This window comes from Wickerhamomyces ciferrii, contig 00208, assembly GCF_000313485.1.
Source record: "Wickerhamomyces ciferrii WGS project CAIF00000000 data, strain NRRL Y-1031 F-60-10, contig 00208, whole genome shotgun sequence".
Lineage (NCBI taxonomy): Eukaryota > Fungi > Ascomycota > Saccharomycetes > Phaffomycetales > Wickerhamomycetaceae > Hansenula > Hansenula ciferrii.
Window position 1 is genome coordinate 33,603 of NW_011887532.1, and position 18,635 is coordinate 52,237.

Below are 18,635 nucleotides of genomic sequence, written 5' to 3' on the forward strand. Positions count from 1 at the left end.
ATGGCGCAAAATTAAAAAAAACCAAGATTCTCATGAGCTTATCAGTTTTTGTACGCGATTGATAGCAATGAAAAACAACTGTTAACTACGTAATATGGTAATATATTATGACCTATTTGTATCACTGTTATTAAATTCTTGTGACTTGTGGCTATGTTTTAGTGTTTTTCTTTTGGAAATTGGATTATTATTAAGTAAATTTATAATTTTTCCATAAGCGTTGATAAACCCTATATAACCAAGCTAATCAGAAATTCTCACATTCTCACGGAAAAACGTTTTTATAGGGACGAAAAAGGGAAATAAACACCCACGTGATAATTGATTATGTAATAATCACGTGAATTTAATATAATATACTCATATTCTACTAATAAAACAATTAATTATCTCATTTTCATTTATTCATAATATATAATCATGTTAGATACTTGTTCAATTAACAACTAGGTTAAAGAACTCAAGCTAAAGCTTTCGTTCTACTCTTAGTTCTTTGAAGCAACGTATTCTAATAAATCAACAACTCTGGTAGAGTAACCATATTCATTATCATACCAAGCAATTAATTTAACAAATCTTGGTGATAACCAAATACCAGCTTCAGCATCAAAAATTGATGATCTGTTATCAGTTAAGAAATCTGAAGAAACAACTTGATCTTCAGTATAACCAACAACACCTTTTAATGGACCTTCAGCAGCTTCTTTAACAGCAGCTTTAATTTCATCATAAGTGGCATCTTTTAATAATTTAACAGTTAAATCAACAACTGAAACATCAACAGTTGGAACTCTTAAAGACATACCAGTTAATTTACCAGCCAATTCTGGAATAACTTTACCAACAGCTTTAGCAGCACCAGTTGATGATGGAATAATATTACCTGAAGCAGTACGACCACCTCTCCAATCTTTATGAGATGGACCATCAACAGTTTTTTGAGTAGCAGTAATTGAATGAACAGTAGTCATTAAACCTTCTTCAATACCAAATTTATTGTTAATAATTTTAGCTAATGGAGCTAAACAATTTGTTGTACATGAAGCATTTGAAATAATGTTTAAATCTGGAGTATATTTATCTTCATTAACACCAACAACAAACATTGGAGCAGTTGATGATGGAGCAGTAATAACAACTTTTTTAGCACCGGCATCAATATGTTTTTGAGCAGAATCTAATTCTTTAAAAACACCAGTTGAATCAATAACATAATCAACACCATCTTTACCCCATGGGATATTAACTGGATCACGTTCTTGATAAACTCTGATTTTTTTACCATCAATAACAATGTTTTCACCTTCATGAGAAACTTCACCTGAATAACGACCATGAGTAGAATCATATTTAAACATATATGAAGCATATTCTGGTGCAATGAATGGATCATTAATTGCAACAATTTGAATATCTTTTCTTGAAAGAGCAATTCTTAGGACTAAACGACCAATACGACCGAAACCGTTAATACCAACTGTGATAGCCATTGTTAATTAATTATTTGTTTGTTTGTTTGTTTTTGTATTATAAAATACTGATGTAGAATTAAAACAAGTGAGTAGAAGTATAAAAATATTAGCGATTTCAACTCCTTATATACAATTCTCCCAATTTCTCCCAATGTGTGATGAATTTTTTTTTTTCAGGTGATGTTCTTGAAACGTCAGTTGAGTGGAAATGGTTTGAACAACATTGGTGGTGAACCATCTGATGGTGTAACTTTAACCAGAAAACTAGGGATAATTAAACAACAACTATTGATATTAATTCAATTAAATGATATATTATAGAGCTATTAATTATCTATTTATTGGTACTTGTTTGAACTTAATATCACATATAATCATCAAGTTATCCTGTTTTAACACTATGTTGTACAATTGAGATTGTTGGTAATTAACGGTCCGGTGATGCTCGTGATGATCAAAGTGATGACAAACATTACAACAAAAGTAATTATCATCAGTTTAGTATTTAGTAGTACATTAAGATCAGATGCTTTATTGTGTTATGAGTTATTAGTTTACTATGGGTCAATTGTATGTAGGTACCACTGGGTAAAGTTGTTGTTGTTTGTTGTTTTATTGCTTTGCATATAATCATGTGGTTCCAATCATCAGTTGACAAACAGACAAACAGTTGATCAAAGTTTACAAAGGTTGATAAAACATCAGATGAAAGTTTGATTAGGAAATACAATGTTATAATATATGGTATAGACGTATAGACTATAGTATATTATGGTATATGGTATAGTATGTTATGGTATTAGTAATTGATGGGTACTAATTATTATAGTTATGGTCATTGTTATTATATACTAGATGACATGGGTTTTAATCAATTTATAATCAAAAGTTTAAATCATTATCAATTATAAATTATCAATTCAATTTAATATTATAATATTATAATCTTAATTCAATTGTTATTCAAGAATCAATATATTCAATTTATATCATTTTCAACAAGTTATAATTTGGTGTGGTTTTTCATCCTTCAAACCTTAACTATGATACTATGAATTATCCGATTTATTCCATTATGATCTGATTAAATCAAAACAAAACAAAACAAAACAATTCAAATACAAATACCAATATATACTCTGCAATATTTAAATATTTATCTTATCCTTATTTATCCTTGATCTTTATGTCTTAAGGGCTTTGGGTATGGGGTTCATCGGTTATATATACCATGGCGGTTATTAATCAAATTTGGTGAAAAAAAGGCATTGATTGATGAAAGCCATTCAAAGTTAATATTTTCATATTATTATTCTTATGATGTTTTATACTATATTTAAAGCTGGTTATTTTGATTTCATTTGGTTAAATTTTGCTGTTGATGATATAATTTATTAATTGAGTTCAATTATTATATTATAATCTACAATTTGATTCAATGAATAATACTTTTTATTATATATAAAAGAATTGAAACTAGCTAAAAACAAGATAAAATAAAAAAGCACAATATTAAATCAGTCTCACAGCGGTAAACCGCTGTTCGTCTATTTTATCAATTTCTCCAACCCCTTTTCAATACCTTCAACACCTTTCAATAAATCTTCTTCACTTATAACCAAAGGAGGAGCCAATCTAATAATATCATCATGAGTAGGTTTAGCTAAAACTCCAAAATCCTTCATTAAAAGACATAAATCCCATGCAGTTTTCCCCCCTGTTCCCTTTGGATCAATTACAATAGCTGTTAATAAACCAACACCACGAACTTCTGTAATCACATTAGGAAATTTTGATTGTAATTTAATTAACTCTTTTTTGAAAAATGAACCTAATGATTCTGCTCTTGATACTAAATTTTCTTCTTGAACCACTTTTAATGCTGCAATTGCAACTGCTGAACTTAGAGGATTACCACCATATGTTGAACCATGAGAACCTGGTTCTAAAGTTAACATAATTTCCCTTGATGATAAAACAGCACTAACTGGTAATACACCACCTGAAATAGCTTTACCTAAAAGGACAATATCAGGTTTAACTTCTGGATAATGTTCATAACATAATAATTTTCCTGTTCTTGCAATACCAGTTTGAATTTCATCAGCAATAAGCAAGACATTATATTGTTTACAAAGTTTTTGAACTTGGGTAAAGTAGTCTTTTGGTGGTACAACAATACCAGCTTCACCTTGGATTGGTTCTAATAAGATAGCAGAAATTTTATCACCTGCATTTTGGAATGCCAATTCAACATCTTCAATAACACCATATCTCAAGAGCTTATCATCAGTACCTGGTATCAATGGACCAGTTTTTGGTAAAAAAGGACCAAATTTTGTAGTAGCATCCGGATCAGTACTCATTGAAATAACACCAAGAGTTCTACCATGGAAATTATTTGAAGCACTAAGGATAATAGCTTCATTATTTGGGATACCTTTCTTGATATAACCCCATCTTCTTGCTAATTTAATACCAGTTTCCACAGCTTCAACACCAGTATTCATTGGTAATACCATTTCATATTGGAAATAATCTGTAATAAATTTGGCAAATTCTGAAAATTTATCATTATGAAACGCACGAGAACTTAGTGTTAAAATTTGAGCTTGATCAGTAAGTGCTTTTATAATTTTTGGATGACAATGACCTTGGTTAACTGCAGAATAAGCACTAAGGAAATCTAAGTATTCATTACCTTCTGGATCCCAAACATGAGCCCCCTGGGCTTTATGGAATACAACTGGTAATGGATGATAATTATGTGCAGAGTATTTAGACTCCAAATCTTTTGATTGTTGTGAAGAGAGTGACATTTTGTTGATAACTTTTTTGATGAGTAGTTGTTGACTGTTGATAATTTAAGGATATTTCATGGTTTATATAATAATCTTTTGTTGTCAATTGTGTTGTTCATTAATCGCTATAAAGTGTACATAGTGGAAAACATAATAATAAATTTCAGTTAAGTGATAAATAAAGCGAATTTGAAAAAAAGATGATGAAATTGTTTAAAAGAATAACCAATTAAATTCAATTAATGTGATTTAAGATCATAGGGCATTTTATTATCATGTTTAAATTATAACGGCGTGTTAATTAATGACGTTTAATTAGTTTTTGATGATTTGATGATTTGATGATTTGATGATTTAGTGATAATGATCTGTAGTATGGGGTTGAAATTATGTAGGGTAAATATATGGAAGTAGTAGTAGTAGTAGTAGTGATAGTAGAAATCAGTTTATAGTGATACGATCTAGTAATCCATTGTATATAATGTAGAATCTTCAACTCTAAATATTCGTATATTATATTTTGTACTTTTATTAATTGTGTTGAATTTACTTGTATTGTATAGTTGATAGTTATACTGCTTAGTCATGGATTAGTCATAACAATAAACTATTAATTATAACTTTTAATAATTGTATTATGATGATCTATTATTAATATATATATATATAAACTAGTAAGCTATATCTATCCAAAAGTATATATTAAAAGTGGATTTCAAAGAAAAAAAAATTATTGTTTTTAAATTTATTTAAAATTAAAGTAAAAATAAATTATTATTGGTTAATAAAATCTATGAATTTTGAAATTCCCAAATTTCAAACCCATGTAAACACAATAATAAATATACCATTAAATACCTTAAATTTCATAGAATATTATAATATATTAATAAAATATACATTACTAACAAATTTATTCAATTAATTACAATTATATGCCTTAGTCACATGACTTTTGATCCTATGTATTTAATTCTTCTTAAAAGGGAAATTCGCAATTAAAAAAAACTGAAATTAAATAAAATCAGACGATTAATGAACTACAACTAAACAAGTACAACTACAAGTAACTATACAATACAATACAATACAATAATCAATATGTCACAAGTCAAGAGACAACTCAACCACACTTTACAATCATCAGAACAATATCCACATCAAGAAGCTCTAAAAGTTGTACCAACAAGAATAAGATACTTTGTCAATCAAGGATATCAAAATCAACCACAATTACAATCACAACAACCAATACCAGAATATAAAAAACCTTTAAGAGTTCCATTACCTTCTGATATAGTTAAACCTCCTATGCTTTCTGAAAATACTAGTTCATTTGGTTCAAGTCTTGATGAATGGGAATCTAATTTAGAAGAAAGATTACAATATATTGATGAAAAGATGGGTAATGATAAGAGTTTTGGACAAGTTGGTGTTAAAAGAGGATTTGAAAGTGTTGAATTTTGAATAGCTGAATGCCTGCGATAGCAGGTATTTAGATATGCTCTTACTATACTATAAGTTATTATTATATCAGTTTTATTATATTAGTTTTATTATATTATTAGTTATTATGAAATAAATGAGATACGAAGGAAACCGACATCGTAGAAGAAGATGGTGATATCTATTACTATTAATTACTATCATATTTATACCATTTATCACACCTTTTATCATTTCATTGTTTCTTCATTTTATCAACATTTTTATCTTTTTGTGATTTGGACACTCAATTTTTTAATTCTTCCATAAAGAAAATCAAAAATTTAGAAAAATGAGAGAAATTAGTAAACAATAAAGTAAACGCTTTGTTCTCAATTCAATTGTTTTATCCTATAGTTAATAGGGGCTGTTGTTTTGGTGGATTAGTGGATACCAGGACATTAGGCTGTGGTTTGTTGGTGTTGCTGATTTTCATCTTGATTACTGTGTGCTCCTGTGCTGCTCTGTGTACTGATTAAGGATATATTCATTGTATTTGTTATCATACCACCATGAACTCTGCTGATTTAAAATCTCAATATAAACAAAAAATCTTTAGATTATTAGGTTCTCAAGATCCAATTGATTCAAGTCCTATACAATCAAATGATGAATTTTGGGAAATTTTTTGGAAAGAACCTGATTCTGCTCAAGATATTTATAATTTATTAACTTTTAATGATTTAAAATTAATTAGAGATTCAAATAAATCAAATTTTTTAAATTGGATAAGAATATTATGTTTGAAATTGATTGAATTATCAAAAATCATACAAACAAAACCAAATGATTTGAATATAAAACAGTTATTAAATTGTATTAGATATTTAACAAAAATTTTACCAATATTATTTGAAAAATTGGAATTTACACAAGATATAAATAATTTATTTTGGAATTTAAATTATAATACTATAGATATAAATTCCCCCAATACTGGGAATTCAGATAATGCAACTATAGGAACTCAATCAACTGATACAATTGATTCAAATTTTACAAATTCATCAACAAAAGTTAGAATAAATCAACCTTTATTCCCTAAATCTCCTGATTCTCAAACTGTTCATATTGGTGGAGGTGGAAATATTCAAAATAAATGTTTAGGTGAAAATTTAATTCATATTTTGGTGGATTTATTATTTACAAGAGGGTTTACATTAATTAAAAATGATGTCTTGGGAGTTGGTTTTAAAATTTGGGAAGTTGGTATTGGTTCAAATGGGAAATATTCAAATCCAACTCCGGAATTAGATTCAAATAGATTAGAAGTGCTTAGATTAATTTTAACTTTATCATCACAAGGACTTTATATTCAACCAACAAAAATTGTTTCAACAGGTTCAAGATTTTTAACAATCTTGGTATCAACTTTAGGGAAATTAAAAATTTTAACATTGATTTGTTCTTTATTAAATTTAATTTGTCGTTCATGTAAATCAGATCCTGAATTAAATGGATTATATTATAAAGAATCACAATTTCAAAATGTTAAATATCAAGATTTAAGAAGAAGTTTCATTACAATTTCATTAAATTTATTAACAATAATGATTGTTTATCCTATTCCAACAAATGATGTTCAATTTTTATATAAATTAAGGATCTTAAATTCTAATGAAAAAATTCATAATTTAGTTCGTTCATATTTTGGAAGATTACATAAAGAGAATGAATTAAATTTTATTTCAAATTCAATTATTTCATTTTTAAATAAACCAATGGAACAATCTATGGAAAATGAATTAAATCCTTTTAATTTAATAAAATCAATATCTCCAAATAGTTCATCATCACCATCTAACTCATCATCATCTGCAAATACTTTAACAAGTAATTTATCAAATTACTCATCATATTTACCAAATTTATCAAATTGGAATATGGAATTAACTATATTATTATGGGAATTAATTCAATCAAATAAAAATTTTAAAAATTTCATATATTCCAAAAAAGTTCATGAATTAATTATAATTTTAATTTTCCATTTAAAACATTATAAATCAGGTTTATATAAATCAAATTTAATTAGAATTATTTGTTATTTTTTAACATATTTAACATCTGACCCTCAAGTTCAAACAAGATTAATAACACCAATAAATCAAAATTATTATTATAATCAAATTCCAAATTTTTTTAAAATTTCAAACTTGAATAATAATCAAATTGGAAATTTAACATGGAGAGATTTTTTAATAATTCAAATATGTTCCATCCTGTCACAAGATTGTTCATCCCAACAATTTGATTTTATAATTACACCAAATTTTTTCAATTATTTATATAATTTGATTCCTATAAAACAAGATCCAATATCAACAACATCAACTTCAATAACTCATTTAAAGAATAATAAAAATTTTCTTTCATATCAAGCATCATTATCTCTTATAAACTTAATTTCTAAAATTTCAGAAAATAAAAGTTTTTTGATTAACCCAATTAAATTAGATTTATTTGCAATTTTAATTAGATCTTTAATAAATTCTTGTTTAAGATTTCCTCAAGAATCAAGAAGTTTAATTTATAATATTGTTAAACATGAAGATATTTTTAGAAAATTGTTGAGCAAAATTGAAACTTATGATTTAAATGATGATGATACCACAACCACAACAACAACCACTACTACTAATGATGATGAAGATGAAGCTCAAGATGATTCTCAGTCTGGTACTGATAATGAAGAACAAGATGAAGATGAAGAATTTGAAGAAAGTTTAAAACCAAAACCTCCAATTGGAATGTCTTCAAAAGCTAAAAGTAAATTACCAATTGATGCACCATTATCAAAGACATGGACTGGATTTAAAGCTTTGAAAACATTAATTAAATTTATTGATTTCATAAAGGAAGAAGTTCAAAATATTTCAACATCAACAAGTTTAGAAATTATGGAAATTTTAATTAAGATTGAAAATATCCCGGATTTGGAATTGAAACTTTTAAAAATTTCATCATCTGAATTTAATAAAAAGACTCCTTTTGAAACTTTAAAATTTAATTGGTCTTCTATATCATTAGGTTGGTATGAATCCATTTTATGGGGTGATGTTTTCAATTTAAATTCTTATCAATATCAAAAAAATTTAAACAATCATGGTAATTCAAATTGGTTTTTAAATAAAGGTAAAAATTCTGGATTATCAGGATTATCAAGTCTGAAAGAAGTTGCTAATAATTGGGGATTTAATTGGAATAATAAAAATCAATCAAATACAAATGAATTTGTAAAAAATTGGGAATTTGATCAAAGTATATTACAAATTAATATTTGGAATGGTAGTGGTATAAAATTATTTAAGATTGAAAAACCCTTATTAGAGAAACCTTTAGTTGATGTTAATAATTTAATGAAAAAATTAAGATTAAATAGTTCAGCAAGTATTAATACTATAAATACTTTAGAATCAAGAGGTGAATCTAGAGCTGAATCATTAAATTCAAATCAATTAACTCCAATAAATTCAAGAACAAGTTTTAATACTCCAAGAAATTCTATTCATATTAATAGTCGACAAAATTCTTTTTCAAATATTCATGAAAGTCCATTTAGAAATTGATATAATATAAAAATAAGAAAAAGAGGTTAAAGATCATCAGGTTATGATTTGTTTATAATTCTATAAATACTACATATAAAATTATTTATTTCTCATTAAACGTAAAATTCATTGTCTTTTTATACAATCAAGTCTAAAGAAAAAATTAATTGTCTTCTTTGAACTGAAGGATGTGCCATAACAATCTTACAATAATCTTCATCAATCAATTTTATATCTTTACCTTTAATAATCTGAACTGGATCAAATTTGGTAAAACCTTTAACATCATCATAATTCAAATCAAAAATTTCAATAATATCATCACCAATACAAATTAAAAAATTTTGAACTATAGAAATTTTATCACATTTAAATTTAAATGGGAATATAAAATTATCTGAAATTAATTGACCTATTGTATCAATAACTATAACAAAAGAATCATAAATCAAATAAAATTGTGGTTTGGCAAAGACTTTAATCATTGATAATGGTTTTATTGATGATGATAATGAAGTTAAATTTGAACTTGTTGTTGATGATAATTTTTTTTTGATTAGTTCTATTTCTGTTTTGGGTTTTTTCATTGATTCAATGAATTTTGGGATTGGTTGTGATTCATTAAGGATTTGGAATGATAAGATTTCAAAACCCTTGGAGGTATGTAAGATGAACATACTATTAAATATTGAAATTCCAAAACATTCATAATCATATTGAAATTTTTTATAAATTTGGAAATATTGGAATTCTCCCCAGTTATTGAAAATTGGTGTTAGGACTTTAAATTTTGTACCAGAGTATGTTATTGATGCTTTTAATATAAATAAAATTTTTGTATTATTATAAATTCCAATCTTGAATTTTAGGACATCTTTTTTACTTAATTTTTCTCCAATTATTTTGGAATCATAATTTTGATTATAATAATTAATTAATAATCCCACAAGGTTGAAAGAATATAATGCCTTATCTGAAATTAAAATCAATAGGGAATCTAGTTGTTCTAATTGTGTAATTTTGGTTAATTCTAAAACTCTTATCCAATTCAATAAATCATCAACTTCAGTTATATATAACCCAAAATTCAAACCCAAGGCATAAAATTTCTTATCCTGATATTGGAACTCTGTAAAACTTAAAACTTCACTCATCATCAAAGTCCTAGAAATTTTTGGTAAATTTAAATTTACCTTCTCTTGTTCAAATGATTTTAATGAAATTTCAACATTTGAACCTTCACCCAATACAGGTAATTTCTTAGGTTCTTCACCATCTTCATAAGCAAATTGATCAGTAATTATAGAAATTTTAAAAGGTTCAAAATTTGAATTTTTAACTTTTTTAAATTGAACTTGATTTATAGCATTAAACCAATTATCTCTTTCAATTAGCGTGTTTGTGAAGAATGTATATGATAAGTTTTGTCCTGTATAACGAATTTTAAAAGGATAAGATTCACCTTCTTGTTCATTAGGTGTTGTTGGGGGTAAGAAATTTTTTGTTTCAATTTGTAAGAATTCAATTGGGATTGGTTTTTCAGAAATTTTAAAAGTTTCATCCTTTTGAGGTTCAGTTATTAATAAATAATTATCAATCAGGATTAGGTAATAAGTTGATGTGATCCATTTTTCTCTTTTCCTCATTACATGACCTTCTTTAATTAATCTTCTATTTGGTTCATTTAATCTTAATTCATTAATTAAGACATTTGTTTTCCAAGTTAATCTATTTGATAATAATTTTAAATGACGATTTTGCAGAGCGGAATCTTGCATTTCATCAATTTTCCTATTTAATTTATTAATTTCCCCTATAGCATTTTGTAAAATTTTATAATCAAATTCACTGGTCTTGGTTTTTTTCCAAACAGAATTTAATGCTAATGATAATAATTGTGTATGACCAATAAATCCACTGAAAAAAATTCTATTATGATCTAATGATGCTTGTGAAACTATTGGATTTGAATCAATTGAATATAACCATTTTGCAAATTGTGTATTATTTTTTTTTTCAAATTTAATTAATTCACGAACTGTTGCTAATTTTTCAGTATACTTTAAATAAGGTACCGTTGCCAACTGAGTCCAATTTAAGAAAATTTCACCAATATTATTTATAAATTTCCCCTGTGAATTTAATTTATTTAATAAAGGTTCTAATAAATGTTTTTTATGAATTTCAATCAGGGGTTTAACAGAATTAAAAGCATCATTATAAAATTTTGTAATATTTGGTAATAATTGAGGTTTATGGGATTTAAATGAATCACCATATTGTTTAATTTGAATTTCACCTAATTTTATAATATTTTGTTGTTGTCTAATTAATTCAAATATATGACTTTGTTTTTTAACTTCCATTTCATCAATTTCTTTTAATTCTTGAAGTGTTAAATTCCAATATACAGTCCATTCACCTAAAGTTGATTGATTTGATTCTTTTGATGGGACAAGAGGTACTTGATTTTTATAAATTGTATAAAAACAACGTGATGAATAACATTGATATCCTGTTTCTTGTTCTGGGGTATGTTTAGAATAACAACCAGTTAATTGAGGTAAAACACCATTGACTTTAATATTATCCATCAGGAAAACATTTTGGTAATCATCAAAATATATAGAATTTTGTCTCTCTAAGGATGATATTATTGAATCAATATTATGATCAATTATATATGAATTTAATTTAGTTTTCCATTGAATTAAAGATTTTAAACATTTTTTAAATTCTATTAGGGATATTAATGAACCTTCTGACCAAATTTCAATTAATTTTTTACACCATTTAAAAATTTCTGATAAGTATTGAATATCACCACACTGGGAGAAATGTTCATCATCTAATGAGACCGAGGAGAATGGTAATGATGGTAGGTTTAAATTTGTTGGTAAATTTGGTAAATTTTTATTTGCACTTATTGTATTTATTGTATTTGATCTTGGTGGAGGTGATGATGGTATTTCAATTTCTCTAGGGTTAAATAAAGATTTTGTTCTTGGGATTGGTGGTATTATTTCTTTAATTTGTTGTGGTTGTGGTTGTGGTTGTGGTTGAGGTTCATATTCACGTTCATATTCATCTTCATTTAGTTCATTATTTATATTTATAGATTGATGATCATCAATTTCATCAGCAGGTAAGACATTAATAGAATATTCTGAATTCCAACTAGTTCTATGATCATAATAATCAATTTTTGTAGGTGAAGAATTATTACTTGAATTATTTGGCATTGATCTTGGACCTCTTAATATTGATCTTGTTGGTGAAGGATCTTTTCTTGAATTTGTGAAAGATATTGATTCTCTTAGTGCAGATGATGGAGTTAATGATGGAGTATCTGGTAAATCTTGAGTTGATGATATAGCACTCGAAAGTTTATTTGAATCATCAAAAGGATTAAAATCTTGATTAAAATCTTGTGTATAGTTTGTATTAATTTTTAAAGGTTTTGGTGGAGATTGTTGGATTGATGGACTTGTTGGGAATGATGTTTTAGGTATGGTGGATGGAGAATTGAATTGATATGGTTGTGGACTTGAATTGTTATAGTTTTGATTATATTGCAATGGTGAATTATTAATTGAATTTGGTATTGATGAATTGACATATTGTCTTGTTGGAGTAGTATTAATAAATGAATTTAAATTTGAATTTGAAAATTTATTTGGTAATTCCCTTGGACCTTTAACTCTTGAAGGAGAAGGAGATGATTGATACAAGTCTTGCTGTTGAGATTGATACATTGGTGATTGATATCTTGAAGATTGATTTATATGATTTATATGTTGATCAATGATATGTTGAGGAGGTCTATTTGGTAATGGAGGGCCATGAGTACCATTTTGTTGTATTGGTTGTTGTTGTAAGTTTAATGAATCCAAGTTCAAGTTCTGGATATAATTTGAATAAGTTGATTTATTAAATTCTTGTAAAGATTCTAAAGGGTCCCATTGTAATTCAGTATTTGGATATGGAGTTCTTTGATGATTATATGAGCTTTGATCCATAATGAGCAGCAGAACAACTAGTAAAAAGACAAGTGATTAAATTAATAACACAGTATAGAAGTGAATGCGGTGATATACCAATATAATAATATATCAATGAATGTCAATTATTCAATTTGCCATCAAATGTCAATGTCAATGTTTTGTTTACATTTGTTTATTTTTCAAAAGGTATAAAAATACAAATTAAATTACACGTGAAATGGCAGACACAATTATAGACAAATAAATAATAAGAACTAGACATTATAATTGTTATAGAGTAGTAATATATTGATAGTAATGTATTCATGGTGTTATAGTATACGTTATTCCCATTATTCCCATCATTCCCCAGTTATTTATATGTTTTTAGTGTAAAAATATGTGTATCCAATCTAATCCGCGGTTTACCAAAGGCTCATTCAATTACAAATAATCATTACAAGTGATAATTATGATAGTTATACCATGTTACGAGGAGCGAGGCCCGTGGAATATACTATAAGATACTGTACAATACTATTCACCAGTAGTTGATTATATACTTTACTATCAATGTCAATATCATCATCATAATGTTGACTATTGACTCTGACCTATTGATTAATACCAGGGCTTAGATGCTTAGATCTAGTAAGAATGAATACATGAATACCATCAACACCACCAACACCAACACCAACACCAACACTTATACTACTCACAACTAAACCATACCCTATCCTTACCATTACTTTCTAATTAATATATCACCTTCTTTCTTTACTATCACTATTCATTTACTATTCCTTTATTTCACCTTTTAAACCAGAAATTCCATGGAATACCAAAATTGTCAAGTGCAACATCTGCAAGTAAAAATTTTTTTTTCTATATAAGTAATCAAAATCCATCAATTAATTTAATCATTTAGATACTTTCTATTTTTCTGGCAATCTGGCTTTTGTCCCTATACTAATAGCTTTTTATAAAACAATAACAGTCAAATCAATCAACAATGTCCGTTCAAGACTACACCACTGCTTTAGAATACTTGAAAACTTATGATCGTAAAGATGGTTTAAGTGTTCATGAATTAATGGATTCTCAAGTTAGAGGTGGTTTAACTTATAATGATATCTTAGTTTTACCAGGAAAAATTGATTTCCCATCCTCCCAGGTTTCATTAGATACTAAATTAACTAAGAAAATTTCATTAAGAACTCCATTTGTTTCATCTCCAATGGATACTGTTACTGAATCTGATATGGCTATTCATATGGCTTTATTAGGTGGTATTGGTATTATTCATCATAATTGTACTGCTGAAGAACAAGCTGAAATGGTTAAAGCTGTCAAGAGATTTGAAAATGGGTTTATTAATGATCCTGTTGTTATTAGTCCAAATCAAACTATTGGTGAAATTCAAGCTTTAAAACAACAATTAGGTTTTGCTGGATTCCCAGTGACTGGTATGTTATAATCTTTTTATCTTTACTAATATCTCAGTTTCCACCCCTTTTATGATGATTATCTTTTATATTTATAACTTTCGTTCTACCGATTTGTGATCAAACGATCTTGAGGAAACTTATTTACTGATTTAACAGAAATTGAGATAACAGTCCATAACCAATGACTTTAAATACTAATAACATTATAGAAACTGGTAAAGTTGGTGATAAATTAGTTGGTATCTTAACCTCCCGTGATATTCAATTCATTGAAGAACATGACGCATTAGTTAAAGATGTTATGGTTACAGATTTAATCACTGGTAATAAAGGTTTAACTTTAGAACAAGCTAATGAAACCCTTAGAAAATCTAAAAAGGGTAAATTACCAATTGTTGATTCTGAAGGTAATTTAATTTCATTAGTTTCAAGAACTGATTTACAAAAAAATTTAAATTATCCAAATGCTTCAAAATCTGCTACTTCAAAACAATTATTATGTGGTGCTGCTATTGGTACTTTAGATTCTGATAAAGAAAGATTATCAAAATTAGTTGAAGCTGGTTTAGATGTTGTTGTTTTGGATTCTTCTCAAGGTAATTCTATTTTCCAATTAAATATGATTAAATTCATTAAAGAAACTTATCCAGATTTACAAGTTATCGCAGGTAATGTCGTTACAAGAGAACAAGCTGCTCAATTAATTCAAGCTGGTGCAGATGCTTTAAGAATTGGTATGGGGTCCGGTTCTATCTGTATCACACAAGAAGTTATGGCTTGTGGTAGACCTCAAGGTACCGCCGTTTATAACGTTACACAATTTGCTTCAAAATTCGGTGTTCCATGTATTGCAGATGGTGGTATTGGTAATATTGGTCATATCACCAAGGCTATTGCCCTTGGTGCTTCATGTATTATGATGGGTGGTATGTTAGCTGGTACAACTGAATCACCAGGTGATTATTTCTATAGAGATGGTAAACGTTTAAAATCTTATAGAGGTATGGGTTCAATTGAAGCTATGCAACAAACTGATGTTCAAGGTAATGCATCAACATCAAGATATTTTAGTGAATCTGATAAAGTTTTCGTTGCTCAAGGTGTTTCTGGTTCTGTTGTTGATAAAGGTTCTATCAAGAAATATATTCCTTATTTATTTAATGGTTTACAACATTCTTGTCAAGATATTGGTGTTAAATCTGTTGAAGAATTGAAAACTAAAACTAATGAAGGTGAAGTTAGATTTGAATTTAGATCTCCTTCTTCTCAATTAGAAGGTGGTGTTCATTCATTACATTCTTTTGAAAAACGTTTATTTAAATAAGTTGTTCCCCCTTGTCCTTTGAGATCTAGGGCCTAGGTCCTTTGTTATTGTTTTATTAGAAAGTTTATTAAGTACATATATTTATCACTTATTTATTTAATAATCTTTTACATATTTTTTTGGAGTTTGCATATTTTTTGTTTAACTTGTATTTTGTAATATTATATAGACTTTAATTTAATTATAGAAAGTTTTGGAGTTTTAAAATGATTTAGCTGTAGTGAAAAGTAGGGAGAGTAGGGAAAGAACAGGATTTTGAAGAAATTGATGAAGTACGATGTATGATTAACATACGTTGGAACTCATGATGTGGTATATAGCACTAAATGTCAATATATAGATTTTGCTAAGTAGCAGGTGATGTAATATAAATGATAATGGTGAATATATATGAAAAGATCTAAATACGTTGTATAATATGAAACACTACATGCTTTTATTTCTATGAATTACAAATAATATTTTTTTAAAGTTATATATCCATCAAACTTTTAAATGTGTAAAACTAACTTAAACAGTTTCTAAAATTTCATCTTTGAAACCACCAGTAGCTTTTTTACCTTTATCTTCTGGAGAAGCTTCACCATGTAATGATAATAAAGCACCTAAATCAAATTTTGGTTGTTTTAATAATTTAACTTTTCTAATATGAACATTTTGTAATGGGAAAATACCTTTAGTTGATTTTTCAATTTCACGTCCAATAACTTCTGGAATTAATTTTTGAGTTAATTGAGCTAAAGTTGAATTTTGAACTTCTCTTGCAATAATATCACTTGTAACTTTTCTAATAGCTCTAATATGAGATGATTGAGCATAAGTAGTTTTTTTAATTTGATTTGATTGACGTTTAGTGAAAGCAATACCGAAAACTCTAATAACATAATCATCAGCAGTTTTAGCAGTAACGGCAGTTTCAATTAAAGTTTGCCATTTTCTAACCATTGATCTTAATTTATCTGAAGTGAAATCCATACCATGGAAATTTGTTAATAAATTTTTACCTTGAACTTCATCAACTCTTAATTTGACATTTCTAAAAGCATAATCTTCAGAACCTTGTAAATCAGCTAATGAAATTTCAACAACACGACCTTTTAAAGCATCAGCAGCATTTTTTAAACCTGTTGATTTATTAACTAAAGTTTTACCAACATTTCTATTTTCAAAAGTTGATGGAGCTTTAATATCGAACCAATCTTTTCTTGAGAATGGATCAACAGCTCTCTTCTTAAGACCTTTTTTACCTTTAGAAAGTCTCTTATTTTTACCAACAGCCATTTTGATTTAATTGATGGTTATTCAATAAGTTTGTGTTGTTGTTATAACTCAAAGCTTTTTCTTTTAATTTTATGGAAAGAGTGTTGAAATTTTCAGAGTATCAGCGAGCACAACACACCAACACTCACCAGAATTTCCTCACACTGTTTAGCGAACGCTCCCATACAAAAGTTTTCGCGCATTCATTGAGTTTTCGCGAAAAATTATGATTGAAAATTTGGTTTGGGATTGTTTGGGTGTGTGAGAACCGGGCTGGGAAGTGGAGGTGTTCAGGTGTAGATTGGTAGAGGAAATGAAAAGGTAGTCACGTTGAGAAGTGGAACCCGGACACCATTTGGTCAAGAATGTGCCCTAATGGGAAGTTGTGTGACTAAGACATTCAGGATTAGGGCTGTCATGATCTTCATTTATCGAAATGTAAACATTGGGATTTCATACATATGTAAACAAACCTTTGAAGATACAATCTAGAGCTAAAACTAAAAAATCATTCGCTAGACACAATCACTTAATAATTTAATACACCATGGTAAATCCACCTGTACCTCCTTTACATGAAAATCAAATCAGAAATTCGTAAGTTGATACTGTTATTATCTTTATGTCTCATGATCATTAACTAATACATACAAGTGTCGCTGTTAAAGTTGCACTGATAGGTGATTCACAAATTGGTAAAACTTCATTAATGGTTAAATATACAAACAATACATTTGATTCAAACTATAAAAAAACATTAGGTGTTAATTTTATGGAAAAACAAATTGAATTAAATTCAACAGATATAAAATTTACAATTTGGGATTTAGGTGGAGATTTAGAATTTTCCAAGATGTTACCATTAACAACAGATGGAGCAGTTGCTATAATATTTATGTTTGATTTAACTAAAAAACAATCATTAATAAATTTAAAAGAATGGTATAAACAAGTTAGATTACAAAATAAAACAGCTATACCCCTTTTAGTCGGTACTAAATATGATTTATTTTTAGAAATGTCTGAAGAATATCAAAAAAAGTTAACAATTCAAAGTTTTAAATATTCAAAAGCAATGAAGTCAAGTTTAATTTTTACATCATCAAGTGATTCAATTAATATTCAAAAAGTTTTCAAAATTTTAATGTCAAAATCTTTTGATTTACAATTAAATTTACCTGAATTAAAAAATATTGGTGAACCTATTTTAATTTATAAAAATGAATCAATAAATTAATGGTAACTACATGACATGGAAATTTTTAAAATAATAATATATATATTACAATTTAGCATACAGTATATAAT

The 18,635-nt window shown here is 27.2% G+C and overlaps 9 protein-coding genes across 9 annotated transcripts; 5 read left to right on the forward strand and 4 right to left on the reverse strand.

Moving 5' to 3' along the window:
* Window positions 1–485: 485 nt before the first annotated feature.
* GAP2 (type I glyceraldehyde-3-phosphate dehydrogenase) lies at window positions 486–1,490 on the reverse strand (the record flags this gene model as incomplete). Its single annotated transcript, XM_011274091.1, has 1 exon — window positions 486–1,490. One exon carries the CDS (start codon window positions 1,488–1,490, stop codon window positions 486–488), a length of 1,005 nt encoding a protein of 334 aa, XP_011272393.1.
* A 1,529-nt stretch (window positions 1,491–3,019) lies between these two features.
* Window positions 3,020–4,291, reverse strand: CAR2 (ornithine-oxo-acid transaminase; the record flags this gene model as incomplete). The annotated part of the gene is made up of 1 exon (XM_011274092.1): window positions 3,020–4,291. The coding sequence occupies one exon, from the start codon at window positions 4,289–4,291 to the stop codon at window positions 3,020–3,022; it is 1,272 nt and encodes a 423-aa protein (XP_011272394.1).
* Window positions 4,292–5,374: 1,083 nt separating this feature from the next.
* Window positions 5,375–5,740, forward strand: SML1 (ribonucleotide reductase inhibiting protein SML1; the record flags this gene model as incomplete). Its single annotated transcript, XM_011274093.1, has 1 exon — window positions 5,375–5,740. One exon carries the CDS (start codon window positions 5,375–5,377, stop codon window positions 5,738–5,740), a length of 366 nt encoding a protein of 121 aa, XP_011272395.1.
* Window positions 5,741–6,270: 530 nt separating this feature from the next.
* Window positions 6,271–9,327, forward strand: ECM30 (Ecm30p; the record flags this gene model as incomplete). Its single annotated transcript, XM_011274094.1, has 1 exon — window positions 6,271–9,327. The coding sequence occupies one exon, from the start codon at window positions 6,271–6,273 to the stop codon at window positions 9,325–9,327; it is 3,057 nt and encodes a 1,018-aa protein (XP_011272396.1).
* Window positions 9,328–9,446: 119 nt separating this feature from the next.
* TUS1 (Rho family guanine nucleotide exchange factor TUS1) lies at window positions 9,447–13,328 on the reverse strand (the record flags this gene model as incomplete). The annotated part of the gene is made up of 1 exon (XM_011274095.1): window positions 9,447–13,328. The coding sequence occupies one exon, from the start codon at window positions 13,326–13,328 to the stop codon at window positions 9,447–9,449; it is 3,882 nt and encodes a 1,293-aa protein (XP_011272397.1).
* A 979-nt stretch (window positions 13,329–14,307) lies between these two features.
* Window positions 14,308–14,772, forward strand: BN7_5332 (putative inosine-5'-monophosphate dehydrogenase IMD4; the record flags this gene model as incomplete). Its single annotated transcript, XM_011274096.1, has 1 exon — window positions 14,308–14,772. One exon carries the CDS (start codon window positions 14,308–14,310, stop codon window positions 14,770–14,772), a length of 465 nt encoding a protein of 154 aa, XP_011272398.1.
* Window positions 14,773–14,924: 152 nt separating this feature from the next.
* BN7_5333 (Inosine-5'-monophosphate dehydrogenase IMD2) lies at window positions 14,925–16,067 on the forward strand (the record flags this gene model as incomplete). Its single annotated transcript, XM_011274097.1, has 1 exon — window positions 14,925–16,067. The coding sequence occupies one exon, from the start codon at window positions 14,925–14,927 to the stop codon at window positions 16,065–16,067; it is 1,143 nt and encodes a 380-aa protein (XP_011272399.1).
* A 510-nt stretch (window positions 16,068–16,577) lies between these two features.
* On the reverse strand, window positions 16,578–17,348 carry RPS1B (40S ribosomal protein eS1; the record flags this gene model as incomplete). The annotated part of the gene is made up of 1 exon (XM_011274098.1): window positions 16,578–17,348. The coding sequence occupies one exon, from the start codon at window positions 17,346–17,348 to the stop codon at window positions 16,578–16,580; it is 771 nt and encodes a 256-aa protein (XP_011272400.1).
* A 688-nt stretch (window positions 17,349–18,036) lies between these two features.
* Window positions 18,037–18,564, forward strand: TEM1 (Ras family GTPase TEM1; the record flags this gene model as incomplete). The annotated part of the gene is made up of 1 exon (XM_011274099.1): window positions 18,037–18,564. One exon carries the CDS (start codon window positions 18,037–18,039, stop codon window positions 18,562–18,564), a length of 528 nt encoding a protein of 175 aa, XP_011272401.1.
* Window positions 18,565–18,635: the final 71 nt, after the last annotated feature.